The sequence below is a fragment of the Leptonychotes weddellii genome, chromosome 8 (genome assembly GCF_054177405.1).
Source record: "Leptonychotes weddellii isolate Sample4059 chromosome 8, ASM5417740v2, whole genome shotgun sequence".
In the NCBI taxonomy this organism is placed as follows: domain Eukaryota; kingdom Metazoa; phylum Chordata; class Mammalia; order Carnivora; family Phocidae; genus Leptonychotes; species Leptonychotes weddellii.
This window is the reverse complement of record NC_138376.1, coordinates 122,147,819-122,163,572: the sequence shown is the minus strand read 5'-3', so window position 1 is coordinate 122,163,572 and position 15,754 is coordinate 122,147,819. Positions and strand designations below refer to the sequence as shown.

Genomic DNA, 15,754 nt, shown 5'->3' with positions numbered 1-15,754 from the left:
ATTTTTTTTAAAAAAGGATACTCTATCAATCCTTTTATAGCTCTTTCACTGACTGGCTTAAACGTTGTATGGAATTTTCCTAGTGCGACTTTAATTAAATACAATCAAGTTTCAAGAAGAGATAAAATAAGACTTAAGTCCAATAATACGAAAGTGAACAGAGTATTAACTCCCCATGGTTAGCTTTGGCCAATAAAGGCAAGCCCAAGTCCTTAAAAAAAAAAAAAAAGAAAGAAAAGAAAAAAGCCAGCGGTTTCACATCTCACTCGGAATGAATGTCACAGGCCTCGTCACCCCCACAGGACCCCAGGCCCAGCCAGGGCCCCGCTGTTCTTCCCCAGATGCTGCTGGGGTGGGGAACAGTGCTCGCACCTTCCTTCAGGCCTTTCCTGGTGGGCCACCTTCCCAGCGAGGCTCCCCTGGCCACCCGGCTAGCGCTGGGTGTGCACGCGCGCTCACGGACAACTTCTCTTCTTCCCAGCTGTAGCTGCTGACTTACCGCCCTGGTTCCCTGCCATCCCCTCCACCAGCAGAAGGCAAGGTTCACGAGAGCAGGGCCTTTTAGTTCTTTCCTTCAGTGTTGTATTCCTAATGCTCCAACAGTTTCTGGCCCATTGCAGGTATTCAACAATGTACTGAAGGAACAGGGTGACACGGTGACCCACCACGGCGAGGATGCGGCGACATGTGCCATCTGAGCTCAGGGATCGGGTCTGCCCAACAGCACAGCTCTTCCAGCAAAGCCAGCGCACTCTGTGGACTTATTCACACTTCTGTCCTCCACGCCTCTAACGTTTGGCCTTGTTTCTATCTTGTTTTGATGTATGAAAGGTAATTTACCAGAATTAACAAGGCACACCAAGGCCATGGCAAAAGACTCAAACTCAAATTGTCAGACACCCCAATTCGGAAACTTATCCGAAGTTTCGGATAAATATGAAGCAGACAGAAAGGCTGATCGCCTCCACAAGTGTAACATGAAATTAGAAAAATTTGTTTCAGCTCCCTGAATACAGTTAAGGTGGACCCTTGATCTTGGGGTCTAACAGATCTTAGTTTACAGTTTACTGTTATAACAATACAAATAACACCACTGAACCGTAACAACTCTCCTTTGCTATAAGCCAGACACTTGGTAAGCCCTTTGCATGAATTTTTACTTAATTCTTGAGATGATTTGGTAGAGACAGTATTTTTGAAATGTCATTCTTTCATCCCTAGGGTTTTTGTTTTCCTTGTCTTTACTCCCACCTCCCCAAACCCAAATCATCAGTGCCCACTGCCTCGGGAGAGGGACAGGACATGGCAGAACATAACAGCCTTCCCGGTTGCGGGTTCCAAAGGCCCTAAGAAGAGGGAACGCTAGGTCTACACAGAAAACACACTTGTGAGAAATACTGCACATCGCCACCTCCACTCCCAAAGCCTGGGGTAGAGACGGAGAAGTACAGAACCGAGTCTAGAGGCAATGGTGAGCCCGGGGCAGAGCCCCAGTGAAACAGCAAATCGACCGGAGGGGAACAGCTATTAATGCTTTAGGACAGACAGTGTCTGAGCTTTGCAGAGATTTGTGTCCCCGAGAGCATGACAACAGCAGCATGGTTCCCACCCCTTCGGGCACAGCAAGGGCATGTGGAGAGAACCACCCCACTGAGGGCGCAGAACGGAAGAGCAAGCAGTACCTCCACGCTGTGCAGAGAGGTGGTGGAGGGCAGGGTGGAGTCCCCCCTGGGCCATGACGTCATAAAGGGATCCCCATCCTCAAATCATACCTAAGCCTAGGCAAGAGGAGGAGGTCTGTGAACTCACAGATGACAGTTCTACTTCCCGGGAGGATGGGGACATACTTTGCTGTAAATTATTAATGGAAAATAAAGTTCTATGTTTTCCCTACCTGGACTGTGGAATTCACACTTGAGTTCATATTATTACTTGCATTTTACAGATGAGGAACCTGAAGCATTAGGTAACTTTCCTAAGTAACGCAGCTGGATTTGATCTGGATTGGAGCCCACACTCCCAATCTGTGCTCTACCACCACCATTGCACTGAAACAAACTTCATGATTATATAAAATCATATTTGTTCATTGAATCTCTAATAGAAAACCCAATAAAATCTCTCTCCTAAATATAAAACTTAAGGTAAAGCAAATACTAATAAGGGAAATGGGCTTTTATGCAATAACTACCTTGAATCATAGAGGGATCTCAACCACCTCAAAATTAATTTTCTAAAGATTTATTTATTTATTTGAGAGAGAGAGAGAAAGAGAGCACACGTGCACATGGAGGGGCGGGGCAGGGGGAGAGGGAAAAGCAGACTCCCCGCTAATCAGGGAGCCCCACGTGGGGCTCGATCCCAGGATGCTGGGATCATGACCGGAGCTGAAGGCGGACGCTTAACCAACTGAGCCACCCAGGTGCCCCTCAAAATTAATTCATACACACATACATCACCCCACAAACAACAGTAATTATACAAAAGTACAATTCATTGATAAGTACATAATGCCAAAAAAGCACCTGAAGTCATTCACATTTGTAAATGTATTATTTTATTAATAACACAACTGACATATATTTTTAAAACAGTACTGCAAATGTGAAAAAGACACACAGTCTATGACCATGTTTCATCCCCTGAAAGCTCACCAGCTGGGAATCCCTAATCTGGAATAAACTGGAGGTATTGCAAACCAGGCATATAAAACATTCCAAGCATTTTAATTAAATTGGTAAGCTGGAAATCAAAAGATCTGTTTTAACCATTGCGAGACTATGTCCATGACCATGGGGTTTCAGAAAGAGCCATGCCTGACTCTCTGCATGGCACGTGTTGTTTACGGATTCCTAAAAGTGGCTTAGTGTGATCAGTCTCAGATAAAATTTTAGATCACAACCAGGAGACTGGAAACATCTGCTTTCTGTGAAATGTACTTTCTGTCCTGGAAGGGCAGTCACTAATAAAGAACTCTTCAAAAGAGACTTCGAACTGAGTATGTGTCCTCATTTATCTGACACTGCTCGCTAATGTCCTCAAGTAGACAAACGATCCTCCTCTGCATTATGACTAATGTATGTCTGAGTATTTAACACTTTTATTTTTACGTGAACTTTTCAAACTGCAGTCTCTTTACTGCCATAAATTCATTTCTACTCAAGTTTCCAATGAAAGTGAATGCAGGAAAATGGAGGGTCTCATTTCTGACTCCAGCTACTGTGCCGTAACTGTACATGGCATATACTTCTATAGCAGCAACTGTAACATTTAAAGACACTGAAGTGTTTTCCCCATTAGACTATAAATCTTCAAGAGTAGAAAAATATACATGCATTCTGCACTTACAGGATTTCTAAGTTCTGGGTAAAGGCCGATGAATGAAAAAACAAACAAACCCATGCATTTGACTTTTGGTGGCATACTTAACATTTCCCATACATATCCCTTGGTATTTATGTATAATAATAGTCTAATGTTAACATTAGACAGTGAAAATTAAATGTATTCCTTCCATAACTAATAGTATATACTGTTTATGGATCCAACAAATAGACTTTGAATGGCGTAAATGCCAACAAAGATTTTAAAGTATCTGTCTGCACCGTTCTTATTTAGACACGTGTTAATTCTCAGATACTACAGGCAAGTTACGGGATCACAGACAGGCTCTCAATCACAAAGCTATCTTCCAAAGCACACCTTTGCCTTCATGCATGGGTCCAAACCAATCAATTATTCAAAGGTAGACTTTTCTAGTTCAGGGATTACACTCAACCTTTTCTCTCGCTTTAATAAATACTTTAACAAAATTTTACTTCTTTAAGGCTTTTAAGGGGGCCTCACGGGAAACCTGGATAGTTTCTCAATAGAAAATAGGAAAACTGAATCTGATGCAATTCAAATTCACCAAAATAGGCACACACTACAAATAAGATTTTTTAAAAACTTAGATTTATGTAAATATCAGATTATACGAATTATAAAATAATTAAAAAACAGGATTCCTTTACCTAGTAATTCCCCCTAGTGAATTAGAAATTGTTATCATTATATACATACTCCACAAAGCAAATAAATGAAGGCTGATTACTGTAAACTCTAATGATATACACAATTGTATGGCCTGTTTTCTGTCTAACTAAAAGCAAGAGGAGGGGCACCTGGGTGGCTCAGTCATTAAGTGTCTGCCTTCGGCTTGGGTCATGATGCCAGGGTCCTAGGATCGATCCCCACATCGGGCTCCCTGCTCAGAGGGGAGCCTGCTTCTTCCTCTCCCACTCCCTCTGCTTGTGTTCCCTCTCTCGCACACTCTGTCAAATAAATAAAATCTTAAAAGCAACAGGAAAAGTTAATAATTAGCCACAGCCACCTCGCCACCATAATCATCAGAGACCCATTTGCATACAATACAAATGACCCACAAGTTGATAAGAAACCAGCCTTTCCTTGAGAATACCAATCTTTTGATTTTCAGCATCACATGAACCCAGTTAGAAAAGTCACTGAAACACAAGAAACCATACTCACTGCTCACAGGCATGCTACTGTGCCCCCCCCGCCCCCATTCTAGAGCCCACAGATTTTCAGGATGAACCAAGACTAGAACTCGGGTTCTGATTCTCCTTTTTTCATCTTCCACAGAGTGGTTCTCAAAGTGCGGTCCCAAACCAGCAACATCAGCATCACCTGGGAACTGGGAGAAATGCACGTTCTGAGCCCCACCTCCTGAATCCGAAACTCTGGGGCTGGAGCCCAGCAATTTGTGATTTAACAAGCTCTCTGGATGGGGGGCTGCGGCGCAGCTGGGGTACCACGGCCCTACCATCAGTGCCTCAAGTCTCGGAAACACGATCACAGCTCATAAAATATCCACGCACTTTAGTAAGAGTCCAATTTCTCCCTCAGAAGGAAGCTTATTACCACTGCCATAATCTTTCTTTACAGCAGAGATTGCTAATGAGTCAAAGAGGGGAGTCTAAGGAAAACTACCACTTGCATTTTAGAGATCTGTTACTTTCATAACACAAACTATAGAAACAGAATGAGATGTTTTGAATTATCAGAAAGGGGAATGGTTTTCAAAATATTACAGATAGAGCAGTCAATACTAGAAATAGTTTAAGTATCAGAATTCTATACACAATCTCCATATTCTTTGGTATCATCTTGGCTTTAAATGATTAAGATAAATCAATATAAGGTAACTACAAATCTCAGTAATCTAGAAGCTACTGGGTTTTCTAGGTTGGGGAGGTGGTTTGAGGACATTGAATGTGCTTTACTAACTGGGCAGGGCAATCACAAGACAAAGTCTGACACATCAACAAAAAGGCTGTAAAATCTTAAATTCAATTCTCGACTGCAAAATCTTATGAAAGCAGGGAACATAAGGAAGTGATGAAAACCCAGTCCTGCCCATTGAGGGCTAGAGGCCCTGCTTCCTTCAAGCTCCTGAGGGAAAGGGCACAGTCAGGCAGGTTAAAATTACAAAAGTATTTATAAAGCACCAATTTTTAGTAACTTCAGGTTCGGCGCTGGTTTTCAGTAAGTTTTTAGTTATTTTTAAAAATTAAAAAACATACTTTCTCTCCTTTGGAAGAAGAAAACACGGTGCTTAGGAAAGTAAAATAAAATTTTAAGTTTCCATTTGTAATCCTGCATGCATTAGCATTTTTCTATTGAAGTGCCACTTACTATTTAAAAGCATTAATTAAAAACACTTTTTTCTTCTTAGTATAAATTCAAAGCAAATTAACAGAAGGTGGGTAAGTTTGGGAACCTGCGTTCAGGGCCCGGTTAATGACAATAAGGAAACATGGGAAAGAACTTGTTTTCTTCCTCATTACAAAAGCAACAAATATTCATTACTCAAAATCTTGAGAATTCAAAACAGGCTAAAAGATGAAACAGAAGCTCCTGGGCGCAGCCACCATGAGACAGACCAATCATATTAACACATAGATCTACATTTTCAAGCCCTCTTCTGTGAATTTGCGTTAGAAAATACATTTAAACTGATGTTTAACTGGTACATTTCAAACAGCTCCTTAATTTTTGACTGTCAACTCCCTTAGGCAAGGATCCAGATCTTATCATCCTTCCAGCACAAGAGAGGCACAGAGAAGCTGAAGTATCTGCTCAACTGGGTAGCCTGGTTCCTACAAGACAGTCTGGTCTTGCAGACTGCCAAGATGTGTTATAGACGTATCTTCAAAGTGACTGATGTGATAGAATAAGGGCAAAACTTCACTCCGTGAATTTAAGAAAAAACCAGACGTTTCAAGACTCAGCTCCTTAGAAAGCCCTGTGGGCTTGAGAAGCAGCACCAGGAGCCCCCACTGTGCCCAGCAGAAAGCCAACACTCCAGGAGCTACAACTTTGGGAAGTGCTCTCTGAGGCTAGGACAAGGCCTTTTATGCCGACATCCCAAGTGCAGCAGAGGGCCTGGCACTGAGCTCATTCGGAGTTCAAAGGAAGGAGGCCGGGAATGATGATGGGTAACAGCTCCCAGATAAATGGTGCATTTTTCACCTTCCTTAACTTACCCCTAAAGTTTGGAAGTCTCTTTGACGTCAAGAACCACCACCAACAGGTGATTTTGCCTCCTGCCTCTGCAGGTAATGATACTGTATGACTCCATTTTCAGAGACTAAAAATAGCTTAGAAGAATTGAGTCATACTGAGTAACATCCTCAAGCACTGTATTTACAATATCTAAAAATGAGTAAGTAGGGCTAAATCCATCATGTGCTTTTAATAGTCAACAAGAGGGGTGGGGAAGAAAAGAAACCCCAATTGGAAAGTGAAATATGCCCACCGCAGTCTGTTATTTTGATCACTTAAGGTTTGGTTTCCACTAAAATGTGTAACTACTTTGTTTTTTACCTTTTTCCCCTCCAAAGAAGAGACTGACTCTATGTGTGCACATATTCCCTTCCCTCACTTTATAGTCTGTTATAAAGAATGCTATGACTTGGGGCGCCTGGGTGGCTCAGATGGTTAAGTGTCTGCCTTCGGCTCAGATCATGATCCCAGGGTCCTGGGATCAAGCCCCACATCGGGCTCCCTGCTCAGCGGGGAACCTGCTTCTCCCTCTCCCTCTGCCACTCCCCCTGCTTGTCCTCTCTCTCTCTCTCATATCAAATAAATAAAAAAAATCTTAAAAAAAAAAAAAAGAATGCTATGACTTGGGAGGGCACCTGGATGGCTCAGTCTGTTAAGTGCCTAACTCTTGATTTCAGCTCAGGTCATGATCTCAGGGTTGTGAGATCGAGCCCCACGATGGGCTCCACACTAATTGGGAGCCTGCTTGAGGACTCCCTCTCGCTCCACTTCCCCCACTTAATGCACATGCATGTGCTCTCTGTCTCTCTAAAATAAATAAATCTTGGGCGCCTGGGTGGCTCAGTTGGTTGGGCGGCTGCCTTCGGCTCAGGTCGTGATCCTGGGGTCCCGGGATCGAGTCCCGCATCGGGCTCCCTGCTTGACGGGGAGTCTGCTTCTCCCTCTGGCCCTCCTCCCTCTCATGCTCTCATTCTCTCTCTCTCTCTCAGATAGATAGATGAAATCTTTAAAAAATAAATAAATAAATAAATAAAATAAATCTTTAAAAAAAAGCTCTGACGTGGATTTTGTTCCAGCACACATGGCAGGCCAATACCCTGAACCACCCACCACCAGACTAAACACTAAAGTGCCGAATACTAAAAGCAAAAGACACACACATAAAACACCTTTTAAAACACATTGCTGAGTCAGCACAAAAGGAAAGTCTCTAGAGAGGTCACAGAGGCATCGAGCGCAGAAACCCTGGGAGAAAAATATGTGCTGAGACAGGATTCCACTCCAGGAGTCTCCTGCAGACCCTGAGTTTGAGACCCCAGAGACCCTGAGTTCGAGTCTGTATGCCACAGGCAGTCCTGGGGGAGGTAGGAGAGAGAGATTCCTGTGTTAAGCTAGACACTGGCAGCCCAAAAGGACTTCAGTATAAGGGGAAAAGAGAAAATCTGTCATTCCAAAGTGGGCAGCAAGGAAACTTGTTTTATCATCGACCCAAGTAGAGAAATAAGGGAAATTTCCCCTGACATCTGAAGTATTTCTGCTACCAGAACGGATGGAAGAACACAGAGCCAGGAATTAAAGTGGCCACAAGAATGCAGTGTCCCCAGGAGACCGGCATAAGCAAAGACAAATTCCCTCTGGAAGACTGTAACTTCAATCTAGTTATCAAAATTCCCTCAGATGAAGTTCCAAGGAAAATGAGCGACTCACAGGAAAAACACACACACACAAACATACAAAACACACAAGAAAACAAGGCACCATGAGTAAGAGTGAGCAGAAACAGATGGCTGAGTTAGACTTCAGATACCAGAACAGACACAAACTATAAATGTTTAATATGCTTAACAGAAGCTTAAACATATGAGCAAAGAGTGGGACTATAAAGAATGACCAAGCAGATTTGAAAGAGAACCAAATATAATTTCTAAAAACAGAATATAATTGAAATAAAAGTAATGCATAAAAGAGCAGATGAGGCCCAAAGAAAGAGTAGTGAACCGAAGGTAAGAGCCAAAGAAATGATCCAGAATGCAGCACAAAGAGAAAGAACATGGCGGGCTGAAAGTAAGAAGTTAGAGGTCTTCTGGACCCTGTCACGCTAATTCGAGTTCCAGAGAGAGAGAATGGGGAAGAGGCCTGTTCACGAAATAATCACTTCTGGGAATTCTCTACAACTGCACTCCCCACCATGGCAGCCATTAGCCAGGAGTGGCTATTTACGTTAAAAATCAAAACACAGTTCCTCAACTAACCACATTTCAAATTCTCATTAGCCACACGTGGCAGGCAGCTGCCATATGGGACTGCACAGATGTAGAACATTTCCATGGCCACAGAAAGTTCCACTAACTGCACTATTTTAGAACGACTGAAATTCCCATCCTCAGACCCAACATACCCAACAAAGTTCACGCAATGCCAATACCATCCACACATGGATGGACTGAGGTAACACTACACGGTAGGAAGGCTACCCAGAAGGTCTTAAAAACAGGCAGAGAGGAGTCAGGCCATCTTACAGGAACAACATCAGACCACTAACTTCTTAGGAGTAACTCTGAGAGCCCATAGAAGACAGGGGAACACCACCTACAAATATGCTGAGAGGAAACACTGTCAACCTAGAAACCTACCTTTCAAGCATAAGGCAAAATACATTTTCACAAACAAAATATTTACCAACAACAAATTTCCCCAATGGAAATTCCAAAGAATTCATTTTAAGCAGAAGGAAAATCATCCCAGAAAGGAAGACTGGAATGTAAACAGGAATAGTAAGCAAAGATATGGTAAAATTTGATTAAATCTAAATAAACATTAGCTGTATAAAAAATAAAAAGAACATCTAATTTTTGGTGGAAAAGACAGAATTACAATACTGGGCAGTAACTGACCATACTGTGGCACATGATTGGAGTTAAATATCTTAAGGCCTTTTTGTAATTCAGTAGGAGGGTAATGATAGTGAGTAACTTCGGACTTTAATTTAGATATGGTAACATACATGCTTATGGTAACCACTGGAAAAAAAATTTGACATATAGGACAAACCTTCCAAACAGTTGGGGAGGGAGCAGGTAAAATAAGAGGAAGAGGGAAAAAAATCCCCAGTCAGTCCATAAGATGGTAGCCAGAAATCCAAACACATCAGTAAACACAAATAAAAGCAGACAAAACTCTCTAGTCACGAAGATCACCAGACTAGATAAAAAGGTAAAATTCAGCTATAGGCTTTTATATACCCGGCAAATATTTACCAAAAGAAAGCTAGAGAAACCACATTAACTTTAGACAAAATTGTCCTTAGGGAAAAACACACTAGATAAAGAGCGTCCCTTCATACTGGTAAAAAGTTCAATTCACCTGGAAGATGATACTAATTCTAAACTTAAATTTTTTTTTAAAAGATTTTATCTATTTGAGAGAGAGAGCACGAGGGGGGTGGGGGGGCCCGCAGTGGGAGAGGGAGAGGGAGAAGCAGGCTCCCCGCTGAGCAGGGAGTCTGATGCAGGACTCCATCCCAGGACCATCATGACCTGAGCCCAAGGCAGATGCTTAATTGACTGAGCCATCCAGTCACCCTAGCGCCCTAATTTTAGAGAAGTTTTTTTAAAACACCATTTTAATTAACATCTCCATCAAGTAGACAAAGATCAGCTATATACAATGGATCAAGTAGAGTTTGTAATGATACAGATGCGAACAACATAATTACTAAATTCAATCTAATGGTCATACACAGAACACACACATCATTAGGGGATATACATATTGTTTTTTACAAACAGGTGGCACATTTATGAAGCGGACTATAGGAGAGGTACAAAGTTAACCTCAACAAATTTTCAGGTATAGTATGACTATCAGATTCCCTGTTCACAATGCAATTAAGTTAGAAATCATTAACAAAAAGATAAATAGGAACACCCTATACTTTTGGAAATCAAACACACTTCTAACAACCATGGGTTAAAGTGTCAGAAGTATGAGGTTTGTTCCAAGTACCTGAAAACATAAGAACCAACTTCTCACTAGTAAAACTGAATTGCTAGATATAAAAAAGATTTCTAGTACCTAAACTGTAGATGTGTATTTTCCATTGTGCATGTATACTTAAAAAGGAAAAGTTTACTAAAACACACAATTAGGGGTGCCTGGGTGGCTCAGTCAGTTAAGCGTCTGCCTTCGGCTTAGGTCATGATCTCAAGGTCCTGGGATTGAGCCCCATATCAGGCTCCCTGCTCAGTGGGGAGCCTCCCCCCCCCCTCTCCCCATGCCTGCCGCTCTGCCTACTTGTGCTCTCTCTCTCTCTCTGTGTCAATAAACAAAAATCTTTTAAATAAAGGTGCACAATTCAAAGAATGTCAGTTAGCAGTCACTACTCTCCCTGGAATATCTTTCGCACTTTCAAACTGGACAGCAAGGAACCCAGGCAAGAAAATTCAACATTCATTCATGTAGTAAGTTTATCAAGAGCCTCGCCTGTGCCACTCACATAGGATTCAAAGGTGAGCAGACACACACAGTCCCAGCCTCCTGGGGCTGAGAGCATCCTATAGGACACAGCCACTACACCCCAAAACATATAAAATGGCAGCCGGACATACAATGTGACCCTGTAACAGAGGTGGGCGGGGATCAGGAAAAGCTTTCCGGAGGAAGGGATGCTTTGAGCTGAAACATAATGTGTTTAAAAAAAGGGGGGGGTATCTGGAGGGAAGAGGCGAGAGAAAAGCATTCCAGAAAAGAACAGAACAGTATAGGCGAAGTTGAAAAGGTTTAGGTGGGCAATCAAAGTAAAATTATAATTTTCAGATGGTCAATACAAAAACAGGGAGCAGTAGAAAACTTTGCAAAAAATTTCTGCTTTCTCAACTATTCCTTTCTCAGTAAGAACGTGGTTGACCTTTCTACTATCAGTATTTGGGGGGAGGGGGGCTATACAAATACTGTCCAGATATTCTATTTATTAAGACATTAAAACTTACTTTTACACAAAATTGAATAGTTAGCATTTTCTATACTGTTTTAAAAAAATGATCAAATCCAACGTTAATCCTTAAGGCTTAACGTTGGATTTGAATAGAAAGAATAGGAAGATATTTCTTTCACTCAAAGAGGTTTTTGCTAGGAGAGACTACAAAATATGCTTTCTACTGTTCTCACTAATGTATATCATGGAACAGTCCTGAGCAATTCACTCATTTCCTACCAGTATTTTCAATACTCCACACCCACTCAATTTAACCAAGCACTACCACAAATATTTTACTTTAGACACTGGAGACAGAAAAGAAAAAAAAAAAGTGCATCTGGGACTCTCAGAATCTTGTTAAAATAACTCCCAAAACTGACTATGTAAGCACAAAAGGAACCAACTTAGTTACCAAAGGTTAACTCTGACAAGGAAATTACAGCTAAATTATATAGCTATGGATAAACTTCCATTAACTATTTTCATGCTCCTTTTGATATATGTGGGCAAAAAAAAAAAAAATTTCTTTCCTAAGACTTAATAAATAAAACTTAATTTACTGCTAAATCCACCATAGGATTGTGATAAAATTCAACCTTCTGAGGTTTCTAGTAGAAGCCAAGACTTTACAGGCATATTAGCCCTTCACTGTATTTGTTAAGGGAGATAAGATTGGAGTCAGAATAATGTACCTACTTACAACTGAATTCAGCATCCTCCTGAGCAGCGATTAGAAACAAAGAAGATAATCCCTTTAAATGTGCAGGTACTGATGAACTTTCTTTGGCAGGGAAGAATTGCCCAATTAAAGTTTTTCTTCTAAAAGATAATTTCTTTCCATTGTGAACATAGCAGATTTTTTTTTTTTAATCACGACAGTTCAAAGATAACTGCATTTTCGAAAAAATACATCAGAGCAATACATAAGAAAATTAGTTCTGAAAAGAACTGAGGCCATTCTCTGGTAAATTCAAAGGAAAACCCAACACCACCTAACCCAGCCAGTACTGTTGTTTATTTTTCATCTCTTGAGGCTTGCAGCAAGAGCCTGAGTGCCATGGAAGTCTGAAATTTCATAAAAAGTTAGAAGTTATTACTGAGTGTGTCCTCACCACCTACCCCATTAAAGGGAGAAAAGGAAAAACTCCAAACTACTCAGATGTCAGCAAAGGCAGGGGTGTGGTTGCAGGGAGTTGGAAAAGAAGGACAACTTTCCTCCCTGGTAATAATAAAAAAAATGAGACTGGTTTGACACAAGGATCACCAGGAAGTAGATCAGAAAACGGAGTTAGGGTCCTCTTTTAACAAGCGCTTCTTTGCTCTTCCTTTCTTTTTTTAAATTGGAAGTGGCTCGTCATCATGTGAACATGGAGATGAATACCTTGTGGAAGAGTGATTAAAAAGGAGACAGACAGACAGACAGACTTGGAATCACGGGAATTTGCCTCCAGAGTAGTGTAGGTAATAAGGTAGGAAGTGCTTACATGTGCTTTAAGGCTTGGTTTAGTGAGGACACATGCATAAAGGATCACTGTCCTTTTCAACTTTACAGAAAAACTAAGTTCAGTTTTAACTATCCAATAAAGTTTTCATTATGTATACCTGCACTAGTTGCTAACCTGATTGAAAAGAGGGTTCAGGTAACATGCATCAGCAGATCAGAGGGCAAACCACCACAACACTGACCTCCACTGAACACGTGTCTACCACAAACAGCTTTTAAGGTTGCAAGATGAGTGCAAAATAGGACCTGTAATTGGTCATTTCTGGAATGTTTGGCAACAAACCTCAAAATCAAATTTCCTTAGAAATCCTTGGCTTGAGTTTTGTTTTTAAAAAGATCAACACAAAATTATGTATGTTAAAAAGGTACCAAGTTCTACCACACCTAATAAAACCAAGGAAGAGCATAGCCATTAATGTATTAACAAGCAGGTAATTATTTCAGTAACAGCAGACGACAGGTTCCCTGGAGGAAAATCTCCATTTTTAAAAAATAGACACTGCACCTAAGCAGATTCAGAGCACAAATTATAACAGTCTGAAATGACATCAGACAATCTGATCTTTCAAAGGGATTTCAAACTGTATATCCTTTCCTAAATGATCCTTGATCCAAAAAAACCCAACAACAAAAAATAAGGTTTTCGCCAACCCAAAAGCTCAGAGATTTCAAACATAAATATGGAAGAGGGTGCCGATGCTGTATTAAGGTGACATCACAAAAACTATTTGCAAAAGTCAAGCCATTCCTCAAACCACATCACCAGCTCTAGGAAGGGTCTCCTACCGGGAGTCCTCAGTGACTGTGACTTTCCCAGTTACTACTTTGCATGACGAACTAAAGAAAACGCCCCAAGAAAGGCGGCGGGGGAGGGTGGCTCCTGCACGCTCAGGTAGCAAAGGGTGACCGCTAATGCCACGAACAATACCCTAAAATAAGCAAACCACCACTCCGGGCCAATTACCATGCTCCAGTCAAAGTTCCACCACGTAATTCGGGCCTGGGCCTTTTTTTCAAGCAAACTCGTTACTGAAAGCACAGTCATTTCCCTCTGTATTTTATTCACGCTGGAAATACCATTCAAACCGAAAAGGTAGCAAAACAAAAGGTAAAAAAAAAACCAACACAAAAAAACACAAGAAAAAAATGAAGGAAGTGGAGGCGCGGGGCGTTCAGTATGCGTTTTCCCTCAAGCGGGAGCCCTGGCTCGCGGACCGTCATTGGAAATGCCCAGTGCTCTCCGGCGGGGCTCGGGCCCCCCAAAACCGGCCGGCGCGGCTGGGGTCCCACCCTCCGGCGGAGGGAGGGGCGCTCCCCGCGGCGGCGGCGGGCAGTGGCCGCCACTCGGGGCAGGCGCCGGGTATGCCGGGGGCCGGGCGGCTCCCCCCCGAGCGAGCTCCGGGGCTGCGGGAACTTTCCCCCGCTCCGGCCCGGCCGCAGCCCAGGCTCAGACGCAAACTTTGCAGACGGCGCCGCTGGCGTCCGGGGTCCCGCCCCGAGACCCTCCCGCGCCGCGAGCCGAGCCCCCGAGCCCCCGAACCCCCGAACCCCGCGTGACCGGCCCGGAGGGCTCTGGCTGGGCCGCGCCGCCGCCGCCGCCCGCGCCCCCGGCCCCGGCCCCGACCCTCCGGGCGCCGCCGCGAGCCCGAGCGGCCGACCGGGCCTGCGCCGCGCGCCCCTCACCTTGGTGGCCATGGCGGGCGGCTCCCCCGGCCCGGGACGGCCGGCTCCTCTCCGGCGCCGCGGCTGTCGGCCCAAGGCGAGCGGGCGGGCGGGCGGCGGCGGCTACGGCTGGGCCCCGGCGCGGCGGCAGCGGCGGCGGCGGCGGCGGCGGCTCCGCGTCGGCCCCGAGTCTCGGCGCTCAGGCCCCGCCGCTGGGGGCTCGGCGACTCCAGCCGCCGCCCGCTCCTCCAGTTCCTGAAACTCCCCGGCTGCACGGCTCCCGCCCCTGCCGGCCGAGCCTCCCATTTACCGCGGCGTGCGCGGCGCGGCCGGCGGAAGCGCGCCCGGTGCCCTCGGCCGGCCCGGCCTCCTCTCCCACTTTCCGCCCCCGCCCCGAGCCTCCGCCCCGGCCCGCGCCGCCGCCGCCGCCGTCGCCGCCGCCCGGCGCCCTTTGTTCCAGCGCCGGCCGCGTCCCGGGAGGCTGCCGGGCCGGGGTCGGCGCCCCGCGTGGCTGCCCGCGGGAAAACTTCAAGGGGGGTGAGGATTCTCTTGGGTCCCCCCCGCGCCTGAAGGACCGGCCCGACTGTCTCCCGCAGTCCGCGCCGTAGGCGGCGGCTGAAGTTTCTTGTGCCCGGTACACCGGGTTCGGTAATAACTCTGCGCCCCCCTGGCAGGGCCTGAGTCTCCCGCGGGGATCTCTGCTGGGCTGGGGATTGCTGTTGGGCCGGTTGTGCTCTCGGCTGAGTAAAATAGGTGCTAAATAAACAGCCCGGAGGGGAGCAATGGCTTCCCGATCCCACTGGCCCTGGGGAGAGAGCAAGATGGAGTCACTCATGTCAAGTAGTGCGCTAATCAGGAAGGGGGCCGAGGGCCCCGCAGCTGAGACCAGCTATCACCCAAACCAGCACAGACTGGCCACACCAAGGACTGATAATCAGTGAGGCCACAGAACCTGGAAGAACCAGGGGCTGATAATCACTGGAACCAGAAGAGGCCTGCAAAGGCCCAGGACTGATTAAACTCCTTTAAGAAGGGAGGACCTGTGC

General features: G+C 44.6%; 1 protein-coding gene across 3 annotated transcripts in view; it reads right to left on the bottom strand.

Moving 5' to 3' along the window:
* Positions 1 to 15,055, bottom strand: part of SNX9 (sorting nexin 9) — a 105,828-nt gene extending 90,773 nt beyond the window's left edge. For 2 of the 3 annotated variants that reach the window (XM_081829233.1, XM_081829234.1), the window contains exon 1: positions 14,730 to 14,885. In XM_081829233.1, the coding sequence (XP_081685359.1) occupies positions 14,730 to 14,741 (12 nt within the window). In that variant the 5' untranslated portion in view covers positions 14,742 to 14,885. Of the gene's footprint in view, positions 1 to 14,729 lie in introns of all 3 variants that reach the window. The other variant, XM_081829232.1, reaches the window with a different exon arrangement.
* Positions 15,056 to 15,754: the final 699 nt, after the last annotated feature.